Raw genomic sequence first — 17,784 nt, forward strand, 5'->3', positions numbered from 1 at the left:
TCTTGTTTCTGTTCAGGGAGAGGGGAAGATTTTCTTCCACAAAAATTATTATTGTACAATATTAGAGCTTAAAGACACACTGCTGCCTTAGGTGTTACCTGTGTTAACAAGCCCTGGATGCTTCAGAAAGTGGTTTCCCTGGATTAATGTTGACCTAACAAACAGATCAGATTTCTTGTTTCTGTTAAAATTACATTCCTGCTGTAAACAATGACCAACTCCCTTTAAAATTCTTTTCTGGTGTTCAGTACAAAGATTTGTATTTATTCCTGTACATTTTGGATCAGGCCTTTAAATCCACGAAATGCATTTTCAAAGGAAATAAAGGGTATCCCAGACCATAAGGGGAGTTAATAACCCAGCAATGGTCAACAACACCCAGCAAAGTCTGTACCCATACCTGGTCTGTCTCAAAGTTTGACTATTTAAAGACATGAAATTAAGAATTTCAGAAGTACCTACCATCTACAGGAATGGCTATGCCTCGGAGGGCTAAAGCCTGGTTCCACTAAGTCAGTGGCAAAACAGAAAAATCAATTTTTCAAGGCCTCTGCAATGCAGAAGAATAACAGGGCTGTTATTGAACTTGGCCTCAAGTTTGCATGATAAGACCTATGTGACAGGTTTGTTTGAGTGTTCTTAAGGTTTAATCTGTCAAGGTGCTGAAAATCCTCAACTCCTGTGCAGATTATTAAGGGGGACTGACAACACTGAAAGGCAACATATTTGAACCTTTGCTAATCTGTAATGTGACTCCAACTAATCTGAGATTTTTAACACGCTATCTGATTTTCCCGCTCTCCCCCTCCTCGCCTTTTTTATGCCAGATGAATTAGAGGTGCAACACCTGTCGCCAGCAACAGGGAAGCCCAATGCTCGGTTCTGAGCTCACAGTGCAGGCATTAAATAGAAAGGTAGCCATGGTGCAGTGCCATACGTATGTAATGATAAACAAATCAGAAAGACAAAATGCAGGTTCTGTTTGTACCTGATGTCTGTGTGTCCAGATAAGCTGATTGGTATGGATTTAGTACATAAAAGTATATATTTAGATGTACACACATGACGTGGCACACCAGTGTGCTGGTACACAGTGTCTGTGCACTGATGCAGATCACAGATACAGTTCTGTATATTTACTTATTTAATTGTGACATTTACAATTAACCCGAAGTGGTTCTCCACAAACATTCCCTCAAGGTAAACATATGGTATCCAGCAACACAAACTGTCAGAACAAACTCATTTCCCTAATGGTGTTCCAGTGGAAATTAATGTGCTCTTCATAAGCGTATCTGCAGCAGTAGGAAACTTTGTACTTCTACTGGTCTTCTCCTCCACCCTAGACTCAAACAATTTATTCATGACCTTACTATACAGCATCTTTAGTTTTCCAGACATAATGATGTCCTCTGGCAGAGTTCCTTTCCCCTAGGGTGTTACTAATTACTCCCTGCAGATGCTATTATTGGTGCTAATGATAAAATGCAGAAAAAAGGTTGGGGAAGGATCTTGTGCCCTGTACAAGCCAAGTGTTCAGTTTGCAGGTAATCACTGTTACTAAGAACTGACAAATATTCCTTTACCCACTTTGTAACATTATATGATGTAGCTGTGCTAGAGTTTGATATACATCTCAAATGGCACAATGAAACCACTTTTGGCCTTATTTGGTCTCCTTTTCCCTTTGCCTTTTTCATGGGAGAAGATGGGGTAAGGTGGAAAGGATGGAAAAGAGCTTTCTTATATCTAAAAAGTGACTTTACAGCTCATGACTCATCCAAAACCACAACCATTGGCAGACCTGAATGCTGAAGTCTTTCATTAAATCATAAAGCACTTCCACCAGCCATCTGCAAACCTTTTCCCAATCTGCACCTCAGCGGTATCACAGTCCTCTGAGCATACTGTACAACTTGGACATGCCATAAGGACTAAGCACAGCTACCTTTGAGAGTGGGAAGATCTTACTGCTTTGCTTCCTATAATCTTACAAGGATTTACAAACATTTACAAATGGATGTTAGCATTTTATTTCACCTCTGAATTTGTGCTAATATGCTAATTCATACAGTAAATTTCACAGTAAATGCCAAGTTCAAAATTAGTCAGCCTGATAATAATAATTCTTAAATTTGGTGTTTGATCAAAAGTATTCAGCAAAACATGCACACAAATAAATGGAAACTTTATTTGTTATAAAGAGAGTAGTAAGTAAAATTATTATAAATAAGGTTAATTTTAAGTACTTAGAGTACTTTATTAAATACTATTTAATTTCATTTTACTGGTTATAGCCAAAGCCTTTGTTATGCAGAAGCAAAGGTGGGAGCACTGACTGTGAGGGGAGTAAAAGTTACCACAAAGTAGCTGTGGTTTGTTATTCTCCAAATTGTTTGTACAAAATCTGGCTAAACTTTGTGGATTCCTATTTTATAAACCCAAATATATTTGCTGTGGCCTGCTACAGGCTGCTGCTGTCGTAACACATGTTACTCCCTCAGTAAGGCCACAGAAGAACCTGGGCCCGATTCTCATTTCTGGCCCATTGGGCCCCTAGAGCCTCTCACTCCCCATCTGGGTTTTTCTGTTTCCCATCACACAGCCTCACAATTGATCCGAGATACATTAATGGTATATTTGGGTTATTTTTATTTCAAACCCAGGAGTACTCAGCCTATGGTCCCAGGGTTGTATGGGTTTCAGAGCAACAATTATCCATCCATCTTCCCAGAAGGGACCTTCCCTACCACACTGACCAGGCACCTTGGGAAGCCTTTGGCCACAGCTTAGGAAAGCCTTTGATTAGGATTTGGCTACCTGGAGAATAATTTGCACCTATCAAGATTGGAGAACTTGTGCAGCCTTTCAGTCTGGACACCATGTATGCATATGTAGAGCTGGAATTAATTGCACAGAGCTCATGGTTTCCAGCACAGCAAATCCCAGCTGTGAGCGATTTACCGTGCAGGATGCAAGGATCTGTGCATCTAAGGAGTCAGGCACTGCACATTGGCTCAGGGTCCTTTCGATCTGGGAATCCAGGGCAAAGGCCCTGAGGTCTCGTGTCTGAATATGTCCCTGTCCCACCACTCATGGGAAAGAGGTAACGGAGGTGAGCTGCACTGACCGCGCTGGTGGCAGCAGAGCTGCCCTGGGTGCCCTCAGTCCAGGCACAGAGATGTTTTTTTCCACTTGTGTGCACCGCATGATCCACATACAGTAAATCCACACAGGCAAACTAACAGAAACCGTGTGTGCAAGATAGGTGTCATCTTTTGAAGTGGAGGGTGTACAGAATCTCACCACTCTCCTGTCCTCCAGCATCTTAGCTCCAACATGCTTCATGCATCCAAAAGGAACAATGCTCTGGCACGATAAAACTGATCATGAAGTGGAGCAGATACACTGTAAGAATAAAGGCAGCAAATTCTAGCTTTGTGAGGGTTTTTTGACTCCATGAAATCAAGTGAAAACAAGCACAAATAAAACTTTCTTTTAAAAAATTGGATTTTGCATACTAAAACTCAGCAAACCTGAGTTGGATTCCTGTCAGTGAGCACTATAATCCTGCTCACCACCAGGGAACAGTTTTCTGGTTTGCACTAAAAATATGCCCAATATCAGTCAGATATCTGCAATTAAAAAAATCCATTCCTACTGCTTAAGCCACCTAAATATGGGCATTAAGAAAAAGAAAGAGAATTCAATAAAGAGAGCATGCAAGAGATAGCACCCTCCCCCCCGCTTCCTGTAAATCAGCGTAGCACTGTTGCTCGCAAAAACATCTAGACTAACTTTACAACGCTCAAATATCTGCCTGGTTTAGTATTTAGGTCTTAACTGCAGACCACTTTAGTGTCAGCGAGGCAATGAATACAGCATCATATAATTAAATGTATTCACAAGGAAAGTAGTGTGGAGAGTAAAAAAAGATGATCATCAACCTCTGAACAAGATTTTTTAATACAGTCAGCACTTTTCACCTAATAAAATATCACAAAACACATTTATCCAGGAGGGACCTCTCCAAAAATAGGAGATTGGATTTAGACTGGGTGAAACAACTCCTACATCATTTCCTTGGGACATTTCATCTGGTGAGATGGCACATCATACCTGAGAGGACAGCCTCCCACAGGCAGGCTGTAATGGAGTACAAGCAACATAGCCATGCACAGTTCAAAAAACATGATGGAGGTCAGGGTTCAGCTAAATTGGATGGGTGTGCAGAGCTCAGCCAGCCCCAGCAGTTGGCTACATATGGGCAAGATACGTAAACAAGCTTCTAATTCTGCTCACAGTGGAGCTGGTGAGATTGTTTATGGAGTAGATATTTCAGGTGGAAATGAAAAGGTCTATAATACATGGGTTTAGATTTAGTTAATGGGAAGATATATTATCAAGGCAGGTCAATCATGTCTATATCAGGAGGATTACTAATATACATTATGGGGCCAGCTGGATAACCAAGTCCCCTGTTTAGTTAAAGCAATTTAAATCTGGAATAGGGCCACTTCAGATTTATTCAGGTGAGGCAGGGAGTAGGCTCTCTGAATATTTTAAACTTAACTCTGGGGAAGCTATAAAGAGTCAAACATCTGTGGGGCTTATTGCTCTTACTATAATCAACTTTGATCAGCTGCTATTCTAAAATGCTCCAAAAACCATGGCCATATCACAATTAAATGTTCCAAAAGGTAAAATGGCTCAGGCATAACGTGCATTATTTCAAGTTAGTGGAAAGTATTTACATGCCTGAGAAATATATACTTGGTACATGTGCTCTTCATGATGTACTCAACAGCCTACTTATGTCCAAACTGTGGGACAGAAGCTAGCTAAGTATGTCCAAATATTAAACCGCAGTCCTTGAATATGACTGGTAAAGACAAAAAAAGCTGTTTTCTTCTGCCTTTTTAAATGGAGGTGTCTGAATTGGAGTTATCACTATGGTAAAGGAAAGATTTTAACACAGTATGTGCAGTTCCATCATTTTCTTTCCCAGATTTGGGCAGAATAGATCAGTGGCTAACAGAAACCTAAGCCATTTGGAAATACGGAGAAGCATTTCAGTGCAGTGTACTTCAGAGTAAGAAATCAGAGCTGGCTACAACAGTTCTGCCCCAGCTATTTTATGGGAGTATCTTTGTCCAGAGATGGTTTCTGTCCACATAGCCTGAGTGGCGCTGTCCAAGATCTACCTTATAGAACAATTGTGGCCTCCTGACTTTTTTGCAGTAGTAAATTTGGGCTCTGGCTGACAAGTCTGAACAGTTCTGCAAAAAGGACATTGCAAAAATGGGAAATAAAAGGTATCATTTATACTTTCAGACTCTATGACATCCTCTGGCAAGAAGATCCACAGTTTAATTATAAATACAAAGGAGAAAAATTATCTTTATTTGTTTGCTTCAAATTCACTGCCTGATTTTTAATTGGGAAACTTCTTATACTGTGATAAATAGCAAACATGTATTCCTTCTTCCCCTTCCTCCATGGTGTAAGAGACCTCTCACATATCTACCCTCGGTGACCCCTTTTCTAAGCAAAATCATCCCACTCTCTTATTCTCATTTTATGGGAGCCATTTCACAATTTAATTACGCATTCTGTGAAAAGCACTATCTTTGTCTTTAAACCTGCTGTGCAATCATTTAATTGGTTGCCCCTTGTTCCTGTGTTATTAGAAATAGTAAATAACCATTCCTTGTTCATGTTCTATGCACCATCCACAGTTCCATAGATCTCTATCGTATCCCTCCTCAGCCATCTGTTTTCTAAGTTCTAGCTTATCGAGTCACTCTTTGTATAGAAGCTATTCCATATAAAAGATGATCTTTGTCACCATTCACTACTTCCATTGTATCTTTTGTAAGCAGGAATCAGTCAAACTGTATGCAGTAATTTGAGATTTAGATATATTATGGATTTATACAATACCACAAAAATGATTTTTCCATCCTGTTTTGTTCTCTTCCTGATCATTCTAACTATTCTATCTGGTGCTCTGGGTTCGTTTGTTTTTTCACTGGTGCTGAGCACTCATTTGAGTTTTTCAGAAAACTATCCACTGTGATTGCCTGATCTCTTTCCCTGAATGGTATGAATTAAGTTAGAACTCCCCTTTTGTGTATTTACTTAACATTATTTTCCCATTGTCTATTACTCTGCATTTTTGAACACTGAATTTCAACCCACCCAGTTACATAAAACCTTTCCTCAAATTCGTTTCTAGCTTTATATTTGACAATCCCAGTATGTTTGCATTATTTGCAAACTTTCTTTTAGAATTCTTCTATAGCTGTACTATACAATTAAGGATAATGTCCAAGCATAGTCTCAAATTTGAACTTCCCTACCATGCACACTGTCTGCATTCACCAGTGTGGTCACTAGCTGAGACCTACATCTTTCTGTAGCAGAAGCTGCCAAACAAGTTCAGTACCTCAGTCCATGCCTGAACTCTTGTTCACACAGACTGGATGGACTGAGTCCAGGAGGAGTTAAATGTGCTGTACACAGCAGGTATCCTCAGCTGGTCTCTTGCTAAGAGCACTGAAGCCACAGAAGCAGCGATGTGGATGGAAAATATGCAGGTATGGGGCTGATGATGCTAACACCTGCGGCTGACCTTGGTTCTGAGCTGCATGAGCACATGTGAAAGGATCAAAGCAAAAAAAAGAAAGCATCTAAAAAAGAAAAGATATTCTATGGGATGAAATGAATAACATTCACTGTCAACTTTAAGCTAATGGGGTTTGCAATGTACCTTCTGAAAAGCTGGTAAATAACCTGGCAGTTGTACACAGGCAGATAAACAGAGACCCCCTTCAGACTTTCACAGGTTTTCCCCAAACCAAAATACTAAAGCAAGAGAGTCCAAGATCTGGTAAAATTTCTGTTGCTCTTTGTCATAAGAAAACACACCAGGATTCTCCATTTATACAGTCTGATTGTAAAGGATAAAGTCTTCTCCTTTGACAGTATTGTTAGACTGAAAATAAAATGAAAAACTAACCTGTGACTTAAATCCTATACTTAGGTGGTTTTAATGAAGCCAGTTTGCAATTTGAACTACCAGGAGAGTCAGCTACCAACACTTTTATGCATAGATCCACAGATAGTGTGGATAAAGCTATATACATTTAGAAGCTTAATAGATGAAGAGAGACACTGCTATTGGCAAGCAGTTTATTTCTCTGCAAAATTCAGATCAAATAACTCAGTCTGAACAGAATATTGAGCTCCACTGATTCTGAATGAGGCTACAGGAATGGAAATGCAATTTGACATAGCCACATTGCCAATTAAGGATAAAATACAGGAAATATGTCAACTAGCAACAAAGGCAGAGGCATTCAGGCTTTCTATGTGAAGTTGGTTCCTTTGGACCCACTTACGAAAACTTTGGAGTTATTCAGGTAAATAAAACTGCAGCAGAGCCCAGAAGTAAAAGTAAATATAAGAAGAAAGAGGAGGAGACCTGGGACTTGCCCACAGTTCTTATCAAATTACAGACACTGTGTGTGAGTGAATAAGTTCTCATTAGTAGAGGCAGTCACTGAGACAAACTTCACTCCTGTATATCTGGGACAATCCTACCGAAGCTAGCAGTTGTGTTCAGGTAAACTTGGCCTGATAAAGTAGAATTTGAGCTGTCACAGACAATTTCTGGAGCTTGTACATTGATAAGAGAATGAGCAAACAAAATGAAATAGAAGTGGTTCATGAAAGGGTCTGAAAAATTCCATTGAATCCAAAGAAAGGGATGCAGTTTTGACAACTGAGGGAGACCCGCTGTGTCTTGTGCATCCAGTGACCATGTTAAATACTCTGGTTCGCCTGCTCAAAAGCATACAACAAATGCCCTGAAGTGAGAGGAGACCCTTCCTTATGGCTCATTCAGCCAGGTGCTGACATGAACAGTCAGGGTTTAGGAAAACACAGGCTCCTAAACGCTGTGGCTGCTGGTGCTCCAGCAGAAATGTCTAATTGGTCAATAGGAGCTCCAGGGGGAGAACACCAACAAGCCTAACAGGCAGCAAGCACCTGGTTCATTGATATAAAAATCAATAGGGGAGTGGCTTAGTCTGAAAGCCTGGGAATACGCAGGTGGCCTCCCCATAATGATCTTCCCTGTTGGGATCTGAATGTAGGATATCTTCTGTAATAAAGCAGAGCCAGAAGAATCCATTTGTGAGTTGTTATTGAAATACTGGTTTTAGCCCACCTCCAGTTTCTTTGCATTGAGGTGATGTTCTTTGTTTCCTAGTCTACCTGCAGCAGGGCCAGCTCAGAAGCAGATTGGCTTTTCAGCAAGGCACCTGCCATTTAAGAAAGATGCAGTACAATCTCAGTGGCTTGCAATGCTTATGAAGGGTGCTGTTCCAAAAGCGCTGAGTACCTGTGCTGTTTGTCCCCAGAAATAGTCCTACAGGGACTTTGAAATGGATCACACAGCCACGCCACCAAGCTTGACCTGAAGCAATGGTTTGTGACGGTAAAATGGTAAAATGGCTCAGTCTGCCAGCAAATTTGCCAGTCACTGCTGATAGAAATGGGGTTTGTGATGCACATGCTGATCCATGGGGAGCTGGACTGAGACCAAAGTCATTTCATGCAGGCCACTGCACAGCCAAGAGAAGATAATTTTCAATCTGTACTGACCTGGCCTGGATGAAACCTAGTAGCCTTGGGATGCAAAACTTTATAGTCTGTTATTAGTCCCAATGGCCTACAAAAAAATAAAAGTACAGCCATTTTATGGGCATAAATATGTACTTTTTTATGCATAGAGAAGTGGGTAAGAAAATTCAGAGGTCATCAATGAAAAGTGGTATCAAGATGCAATTCAGAGGTAGTTTTCTTCTGGTCTATGAATATGCAAAAATCCTGATAGGTACAAATGATCCCTGATCTGCTCTGTTTACGTGAGGAAGGTACCAAAACACTGGGCATGAGATGTTTTGATTTATGTTAATAAGCTCAGACCTTCCAACATGTAGCCCAGCTGACAGAAAAACTTCTGTACAACTAGAAATAGACAGTTTAATTACAAGAACAATTTTCCAGCTCACTCTTAACTAGGCTGTATGGAACAGTGTGGGTTTTGTTGCCTGCTTGAGATCCACTTGTTGTTCCACATCCACTTGTGAAGTAATCTGTAAGCTTAAAAAAAATATCAGAAGAATTTTCTGACTTATCTCCATCTAGAAGACACCAAGAAAATGCAAGTTCGAAGGACAGTGCATTCCTCAGAGACCAGAACCAGGAAAGGGGGATCTAGGATGCATCCATAGTTAGTATAGAGGACCTGATTGTATTATTGTGACTGATTGTCTCACAATTACTAGCATTTTCACCTTTATCCACTTTTCCACATCAATATAATTCTTAACTTTTCCCATCATGGTTTCCCAGGGCACAGTTACATCTTCCATTTTTCAAAAGTTATTTTAGTTGAATTTCCCATATCCCTGTCTGTTACTTTACCCCCAGACCTAAAACTCACATTGATATCTGTTATCAAAGAGACTGCATTTCCTTCTTGCTGACTTTGACAAAATTAACTTCTCAAAACTGTGCAGAACACTTTGAAACTGGCAGGTCTTTTTGCTGTTTCTTCAGCTGCATCCGACTACTCTCTTTATATTCAAGCAGGGATTTTACCTCTTGTGCTCCTCGTGAATTTGGGGTCCCTGAGCCCATCTGAATGTCCTTTGCTAGCTAAAGTGTCACAGGAGTCCTGACAGAGAGGCAGTGTCACTGCAGTGGTGGGGTAGGAAAGGCTGGCAGACTAAGGATAGAAATCTGTGGAAAACAAGGCTCTTTTAGCTCCACTACTTTTAGGACAACTTGTTTTACTTTTATTATTAATTAATAATTCACTCACTGCCAGGTACAGCCTACGCTTGAACTCACTTTCACGGTATGGATGCCTTTTTGCATACCCATTGCCACTACTGCTAGCCATACACAATGGGTTTGAGACATTGGATTATGAATACAAATAGGAAACCAATGAGAAGAAAATGCATCTTCCTTGTGCATCTAGGTAATTCAGGAAATGAGACGGGGGAAGCTATTGCTGTTGCCTGTAATACTCCAGTTAATTGGGCAACTGCTGTGCCAGAAAACCTTTTCCCCACCTACAGCAAGTAAAATTTATACTGGTGGTTGGTAACAAGAACATCTTGATAAAATGGTTGAATTTATTTTATACCTATAAATGAAAAGAGCTCTTAACAAAGGGGGGTAACTGATATGCTTGGTAAATCAAGGATAAAAGGACACAGGCTCTATTGAAGATTTTTTCCCCTCGTCTTTTCTTTTTAAACCTTTTGATGAGGTGCCCTGTTGCTCTGAGATGAGCTTCCACTGAAGTACTTTTGGAATTATCTCAAAGAGAAACAGATCATTTAAATGAGTTAAAGCCCCCAAAACAGATCCACTATCTCCAACCTCAGGTTCATTTTTTGTATTAAGAATTTTGTGAAATTTATAAAGTAACTTTACTACTGAACCAGGGGCTTATAAGACAAAGAAGCCTCATTCATTTTTTCCCGCTTCCTTCTGAAGTGGTGAAGGATGATACATTTAGAATAAAGATGAAAGCAAATATGTAGAAGAGAGGGAATATTCTGATAAATTTGTATTTATCAACCTTGAGTGTTTAGAAAACACCTACAGGCAATGATTCTTCAAATTCCTCCAGACCTACCTGGGATTTCAGTCCTTCAGGGAAAATTCAATTGAAGATAAGATAAGGTGCTCCTTTCTATTTACTTTTTTTTCTCTTTTAGACAACAGAGAGAATTTTAAAGGTGTAGGACAGGAGAGCAGGATTCAATTTTTTTTAAATATAGAGAGAAAGATTGTTTCTTCTCTCCTGTATGTTTTCTTCAGGGAAAAAGAGATATTGTATGCACCAGAAGGAAGTCAGTCGTGGCTGGAATACTCAACAGACTAGACCTGTAAGTTCCTTATGACCTCTACAGATAACACAAAATTATGGTCCTCCTCATTTCTATGGAAGGGTACACTGGTCATTTTACTCATTAAGTAGGCATGGGGCAGACTAAGACTGGCCTGAGACTGTGTGTGGGGGGGTGTTTGTACTGACTGAGAGATTATCTGTTACAAAGTTTGTTATACATTTGCTATGCATTTGAATATGTTTATAATACTATAATATACATTTATTTTACTAAATGCTTGAGCTACTCTTTATTGTGTGTTACAGGGGCTGACTTTTACTCCAATGTGCAGGCATGTACATGTACACCTTGGAAGCAATTTGCACCTCTGTGTACAGAAAGCATTATGTTGAGAAACTCTGGCATGCTAGACAAAATTATGGACTTCTAGACCCAGATTAAGCCTGTGTTTCAGTCCTTAAGCGCACAGGTTCCCACTAAGCTCAGCTGGAGACATATATACATGAGCACTTATATAAGGATATATTTGAAAGGCATTATTTTATTACGTTTTTAAAACGCAATTTTGATGCAACATCAACAGAAGATGCAAATGGCTATAGATGCACAGTACTGGGATATATCTTGGGAAGTCTTAGGGAATCCAAGTGACATTCCAAAAGCTGAAAAATCTTCTAGTAAGAGGTCATCACTGCTGTAGTTTCCATACTTTCCTGTACTGTGAGTGGCTTGTATGGGATCTACCAATATAGTCAAGGAATAGACAAATGTCAAAATGGATTCTTTCATTTTGGTGATGAAGTGCTAGCTTTGCTTGGCAGCATGCAAGGTTCAATAAAAGCAGACAGGTCTTCAAAAAATTGCAGCATAAATAGATGAACTCTTTAAAGTAATATAAGTTCTGTCATCCAGATGTGAAATATAGACCTAAGTGCCCGCCGAAGTAAAAGCTGACCGCACATTCCATAGATAAGTGTTAAAGTTTTCTCAATGTCTTGGGCTGAGAAATGTTTTAACTACATATCTCCTTGCCACAATAGACAGAATGAAAGCATTTGAAGTTAAATCCATTTTTCAAAGGAAGAAAACAAAGCATCCATAAAGAAACAAAGGCATATCACAGGATGAGGTCTCTAGATAGCTACTGTCTTCAGGAAAGTTGCAATTAGCTATGCAATGGAGAAGGTGAACTTAGTTGTATTTCAATAGCATTTACAATTATTTCAGTAGCTAGAACGCTGATAGGTATGTGCAGGGGGTTGTTTTCAAGATTTCCTTGTGAGACAGAAGGTCAGGATTCCTGTGGTCTCCTGTCATATTTAATTCATATCCTCTGGCCTTCTTCACCACATTTATTGAATTACAGGAATAAAGTTCAATGAACCAAAAACAAAAGAAGAGAGGACAGGGCAAATCCTGATTTCTTTTACGTCCCTGCCGTACCACTGACTTCAGCGGGCCTGTAAGAGAGCATCTTAAAGCAGAATTTGGAAGGAGGGGAGGCACAAGTCAGTATAACCCCTCTCACCACCCCCATAATTGCATCCAAGTAATTTATTGCAAGGAGCGACTATTTGCATGTGGGAGTAAGGATCCAATTTCTACCAGTCAAGAATCTCCCTGTATACTTTTTAAGGCTAATCTTTGTGTACTCCCTGTGTGTGTTTATCAGATTCCTTCTTGCCACAAATGAGATGGCAGTAGAATGGCTTTTCAAAACCATTCTTCAGAAAAGCATTCCTGGCAATTACATCGTATGTGTGCTAAGAGGTAATCCTCAAATATGTTAAAAATACCAGTTTCAGGGAAGTGCCCTATTGGCATGCTTATAATGATGATTCCCTGCAATTACCTTAATTAAACTGATACAACCTTCATACTCCCTTCACAAGTGAGATGCAATAAGCACAGGTTTTCCAACAGGCCTGCAGTGTGGACTTTACTACTGGAGTAGCTCTAGACATGCTCTGTGATATTGGGGAAGAAGATTTTGTTGTGTCTCCTCCACTCCTATTACCCTATTTTTATTGTCCTGTATGCTGCCTTCAAGAACTGGGCTGTTTCGGGTATAATTGTGGATCACTCAGATTTCTCAGCTACCTTTTCAGTCAAATCTACACATAGTGTCTGCACTGTGGTTTAGACACTCATACAGTTAAAATAGTGCAATCCCCTAGTGTGAGCTGTCATATCAGAACCTCACACAAATAACCTCTACTGGTACCCAATAACATCTTTATAACAGTGTAGTTTGTTTTCAGAGCTAGGTATGCACAAATCTGGTTGTTGAGTCTGACCCAAAATATTAATCAAAAAAAAGAAGACATAAAATGTTTTCAAATTCTATCCAAAACTGCAAGCTCACCAATATTTAGCTTTGGCATTTGAATTTTTGGAAATGTCACAGCTAATAAATAATGTATTATTTTCTGAGCTACAATGTAAATTTTTATTTTAAAATTTGAATCTGCTTAACTTCCAAAAATTAAGTGCTCTGCTCACGTACATGTCAACCTATGGGATGGCTGCCTTTCCACTTAATACATTTAATAAAGGTGACCAGATGCTTTGTGTTTTTAATGGCTTGTTCTGCATCCCAACAAAATGTCCCTGTTTTGGCTGCGATTGCAGATGATTCATTCTGAAACCCAGCCCAGCTGCCCTGACACAGCCGAGGCAGGGCATAGTTAAAAAACAAGCCATCTGTGCAAAAGAAGTGTGCTGGAGGAGTGCTTTGTCAGGAAAAGACTGTCATTTCTTGGCCCCTATGTTTTCTAGGCATCCATAACCCAAAAGTCCCATGGGTCCAACCTCTCTGCCTTTGCAGTTAAATTTTGCAGTTATATACCATGTCCCAAGATATTCTCTTCCTTCCCCCTTACTTAGAAATCCTTCAGCCTGCTCTGCTATATAAGATCGTGTGTAGATCAAATGTTTCTGTAAAATGTAAGACGTTGCTCCCACTTTCATTCTTTCCAATCACATGGCAAAACTCCTGACCCTGTAGCTGCATCAGCGAAGCCTCATGCTAGAAAAAGCAAGAGGGATTCATTTATGGCTTTTCTGAATATTTAGCTCTGCCCAGTTCTGTACTAGCATCACTCTATTGTCAGTGCTGCCAAAAGAGACATCCTGCATTCATGAACAGTCACACCGCTTGCTTGCAGGCTAGCCGAATTCAAGGGCAAAATTCTACCCGCAGGCAAAGCTCCCCATTGCCTCAGCAAGAGGCAGGCATGCATATTTGAAGGCAAAGTCTGGTCTTGAATGTGTCACTGAAATAAGCTACTTCAAGCCTTGAGAGGGTTCTGGCCCCACAGCATCTTTCACATGACCTGCAGGCTGCATCGTGAAGCAGTGCTGACACCTTTTCCCTGCCCAGAGGATGGAGCATACAGCAAGAGCAGCTCAGCAGGACACCACCATTCCAGGGTAGGAAGTAAAGGCTCCTGTCAAGTTTTCTTTACAGCCTATGTTCTCTAGCATTTGAAAGAACCACTGCAACTCAAGTCATCTGGCATGCATACGAATGACAAATATGCTTCAGAGGCAATAAATTAGCAATTTCAAGGCTTTACTTCCCCTCATGGACTAATTGTCAGAGATTATAGTATATTATAAGAGACCAATGATACTAATGTCTAAATATGCTTCAGTGATTACAGAGCTATCCTCAATAACCAAGCTGTTTAAATGTCAATGCAAGAAAGCTCTTTATTATGAGATTAAATATTATTTTGAAGCAATGCAATAGGAACTTCCCAGGCTTCATGCCTGCAATAATACTGTCTTGGAGCAATATATATTGGACAAACTATGCTTTTTTTAAAATGTGTACAGTAAAGGGTCCCAAAGTATTTTTGTGCTGCAAACTTGAACCGCATTCCTTATAAGAAAGAGGATCTTGGTATCTTTTCCCTTTGCATTTGTTACTAACATGCTGCTGCCTTCGTTCTTTCCTCCGCTTTATATTAATACTTGTGTATCACTACTGTATAGAGAAGATAAAGTCTTGTTTTCTGTTAGTGTGAGTGGAGAATCAAACTTCAAAGACTTTTTCTTCTTTTTTTTACATCTCTAAGTACTAGTGTCTTGCACAGATGCTTTTGACAGTCCTACCCCTCACACCTAAATAAATCTGTTTATACCTGTCATTGAGAGAACCCCTGGAAATTAGACAGAAGCCCCAACTTTCAGGTTCAGCTGTTGACATGCAGCAGAGAACAGAAATGTCTTTAAGCCATAACTCCAGTTCCACAGTTTGGGAGATGACAGTTGGTGATCACGAGCTCAGGTGTGGATTTAAAAGGGAGGGAGGCTAAAAAGTCTTTAGCATCCCACTAATCTCCTATAGGACTCCCACACTATGGATCTTGTCACACAGCTGTGCAGCCTTTCCCTATAGATGACAGCAATGTATGTCCCTGCAGAATACCACAACGTTTTTTTCTAGAAAACCCTAAACACTGCCGTGGGTGCTGATGGTAGGACATGGCTGCTCTGCTGTCCAGATCCAACATGCCATTCCCCTCCCATTGTTTCTAAAGCTACCTGGTATGATGTCCACCATGTTTCATAAATGCAAGTGAAAAGAGCTATAACATGGTCAAAGATCACACCTCATGTTCCCTAGTATTTGAAGATATTTATTCATCTCACTTTGAAGCTGTAACTTAAAACAATAGAGGGTAAAACTCATCTAGGAGGCTGCATATTTTAGTTGGCTGCTAAATGTTAGGGGAAGTTCTAAAAATATTGGGAATGTCTTTGAATCTGAAGCTTGATTTCTAGTAAACTTACTAATTATTACTAATAATTACTATAATAGTATAGGAAACATATAGATAAGCCTATGGGGACAGATCATGTAAATAAAGACACAAATTACAGAAAGACAACTGCTAATGAAGTTGTGGTGGAATTCTCTCTTGAAAATAAATTTTTTTCTTTAGGAAGTATTGTTTCTTAAACATAGCCTGCAGATCTCTTCCATGGTGCGCTCCTGAAGTAAAGAGGTGCTTCATATATGGATGACCAGGGAATTTACTAGCAAGACTTCCATTATGCCCAGCTGTAGCAGGACTGGACACCTGGATCCATGTCCTAATACTTTCTGCTGCAACCTGACAATTGTTAATTCTGAATTTTTGTTGTTTCATCTTGGCTGATTTCTTCAGCCATTTTATATCTCATCTATAAAACGTAACACTTGTTTACCTCAGAATGTCTGAAGCTCTTTCTGATGCTCAGGTAAAAGACACCTGCCATATATGCTCAGAAAAGACATAAATTGCTCTATCATTTGTAACATTCTAAAAGATCTTCATCTATTAATATCACAGTATGACTGACAAGGAACATGCTGAAAGGCCATGAGAATTCTTTTTCTGCTCTTCCAGGCAGACAATAATCTGACATCTTTTTTGTGATGTCTTGACTTAGAATATACGATGGGAAACCATTTCTTTATCCTTGTAACAGTAATAAATTTAGAATACTGATGTTAAGTAAATAACCATAAGTAATAAGTTGACACTGATCAAACGAGAATTATGTGGACTTATAATAGAATGAGGAAAATTTACCTGCATTTGGCCACTTTTATGCAAATATTATTTGAAATCAGACTAAAATGCTCTTTAATTTTTTGCAAGCACCTTATGAAATGCCCCATTATTCCCAGCTGTCACTTACCATATATCCTGGTGCACACATACACTTTCCTGTGATGCTGTCACAATCTGCACCGTTCTGGCAAGGGCAGGTCAGCTGGCAGCCTTCGCCGTAGTATCCAGGGGGACAGGTTTCATTGCAGTACAGTCCAGCCCAGCCAGCTTTGCAGCTACATTCTCCAGACAATGGATGGCAACTAATGAAGACAGGCAGACATTAATGAGATGTGCACATGAAAGAAAAATACAGTCTGTAACCACCCGTAGAACACTTTACATGCAATGCCAGCAAGTCACGCTAAGAACAGAACAAACGTGAACACTTATAAGGATGGTGAACATAAGCAGCCACATAACTTAGGAAGTGAATAGGGAATATGGTGCTAAATACCAGCCCAGCACGCCACTTCTAAACATCTGGGAACTGCCACAGCACTGGTAATTGTACACCTTTAAAGTGCATGCTTTTCCATTCTCAAATCAATGTGACTTGGATTACTGACTTTAACCACAACACTATTAATCCATCTTGTTGTATGACATACATGTGCCATACTATTTAGTATAATACAGTCAAAGGTGTTCAGGGTTAGGAGAAATTCCAAAGGATAGAGGAATGCAACCAAGAGAGTTGTGAAGATAAACCCGAGTCCTGTGGCACAATATTCTTCTATTCTATTCTATTCTATTCTATTCTATTCTATTCTATTCTAATTTGTGTATTAAAAGTGAGTGCCACCTCAGCAGAACTTTTCAGTAGGGAGAGGTAGAAAGGAAAGTGCTTTGGAAGGGAAAAATCTTGGAAAAAGTTTTGCAGGGAATACTCAGCCATAGTGAACAGAACTGATCACTACCTGAAGCCTTGGGATTTCTGGGGGGCAGGAGTCAACAGAAGCCCTGGGACTAAATCTCAGCTGTGCAGGGAAACAAGTCAAGTTCCTTTATGCTGAATAATGAGCATTGCTGCCCAACATTAATCCTCTGGTTTTCATTTCTATTCAGACAATTCCACACTGTTGTGAGAGCACACAGAGAGAAAAGTAGAAAGGAGAATCAAGCTCCATAAGACCAGACAACGCCTGGTCCTTCTGCATCTGGTAGGTGGAAGACTTACCCCTTTGTTCCTCCTGCTATGAAACATTTTATCTTTATTCACCATTTTCTCTTCTACA

General features: G+C 39.8%; 1 protein-coding gene across 7 annotated transcripts in view; it reads right to left on the reverse strand.

Moving 5' to 3' along the window:
- Positions 1-17,784, reverse strand: part of MEGF11 (multiple EGF like domains 11) — a 293,642-nt gene that overhangs the window by 66,747 nt on the left and 209,111 nt on the right. For all 7 annotated transcript variants that reach the window (XM_069798622.1, XM_069798618.1, XM_069798621.1 and 4 more), the window contains one exon: positions 16,635-16,809. In XM_069798622.1, the coding sequence (XP_069654723.1) occupies positions 16,635-16,809 (175 nt within the window). The remainder of the gene's footprint in view (positions 1-16,634; positions 16,810-17,784) is intronic.

The sequence above is a fragment of the Haliaeetus albicilla genome, chromosome 12 (genome assembly GCF_947461875.1).
Source record: "Haliaeetus albicilla chromosome 12, bHalAlb1.1, whole genome shotgun sequence".
Lineage (NCBI taxonomy): Eukaryota > Metazoa > Chordata > Aves > Accipitriformes > Accipitridae > Haliaeetus > Haliaeetus albicilla.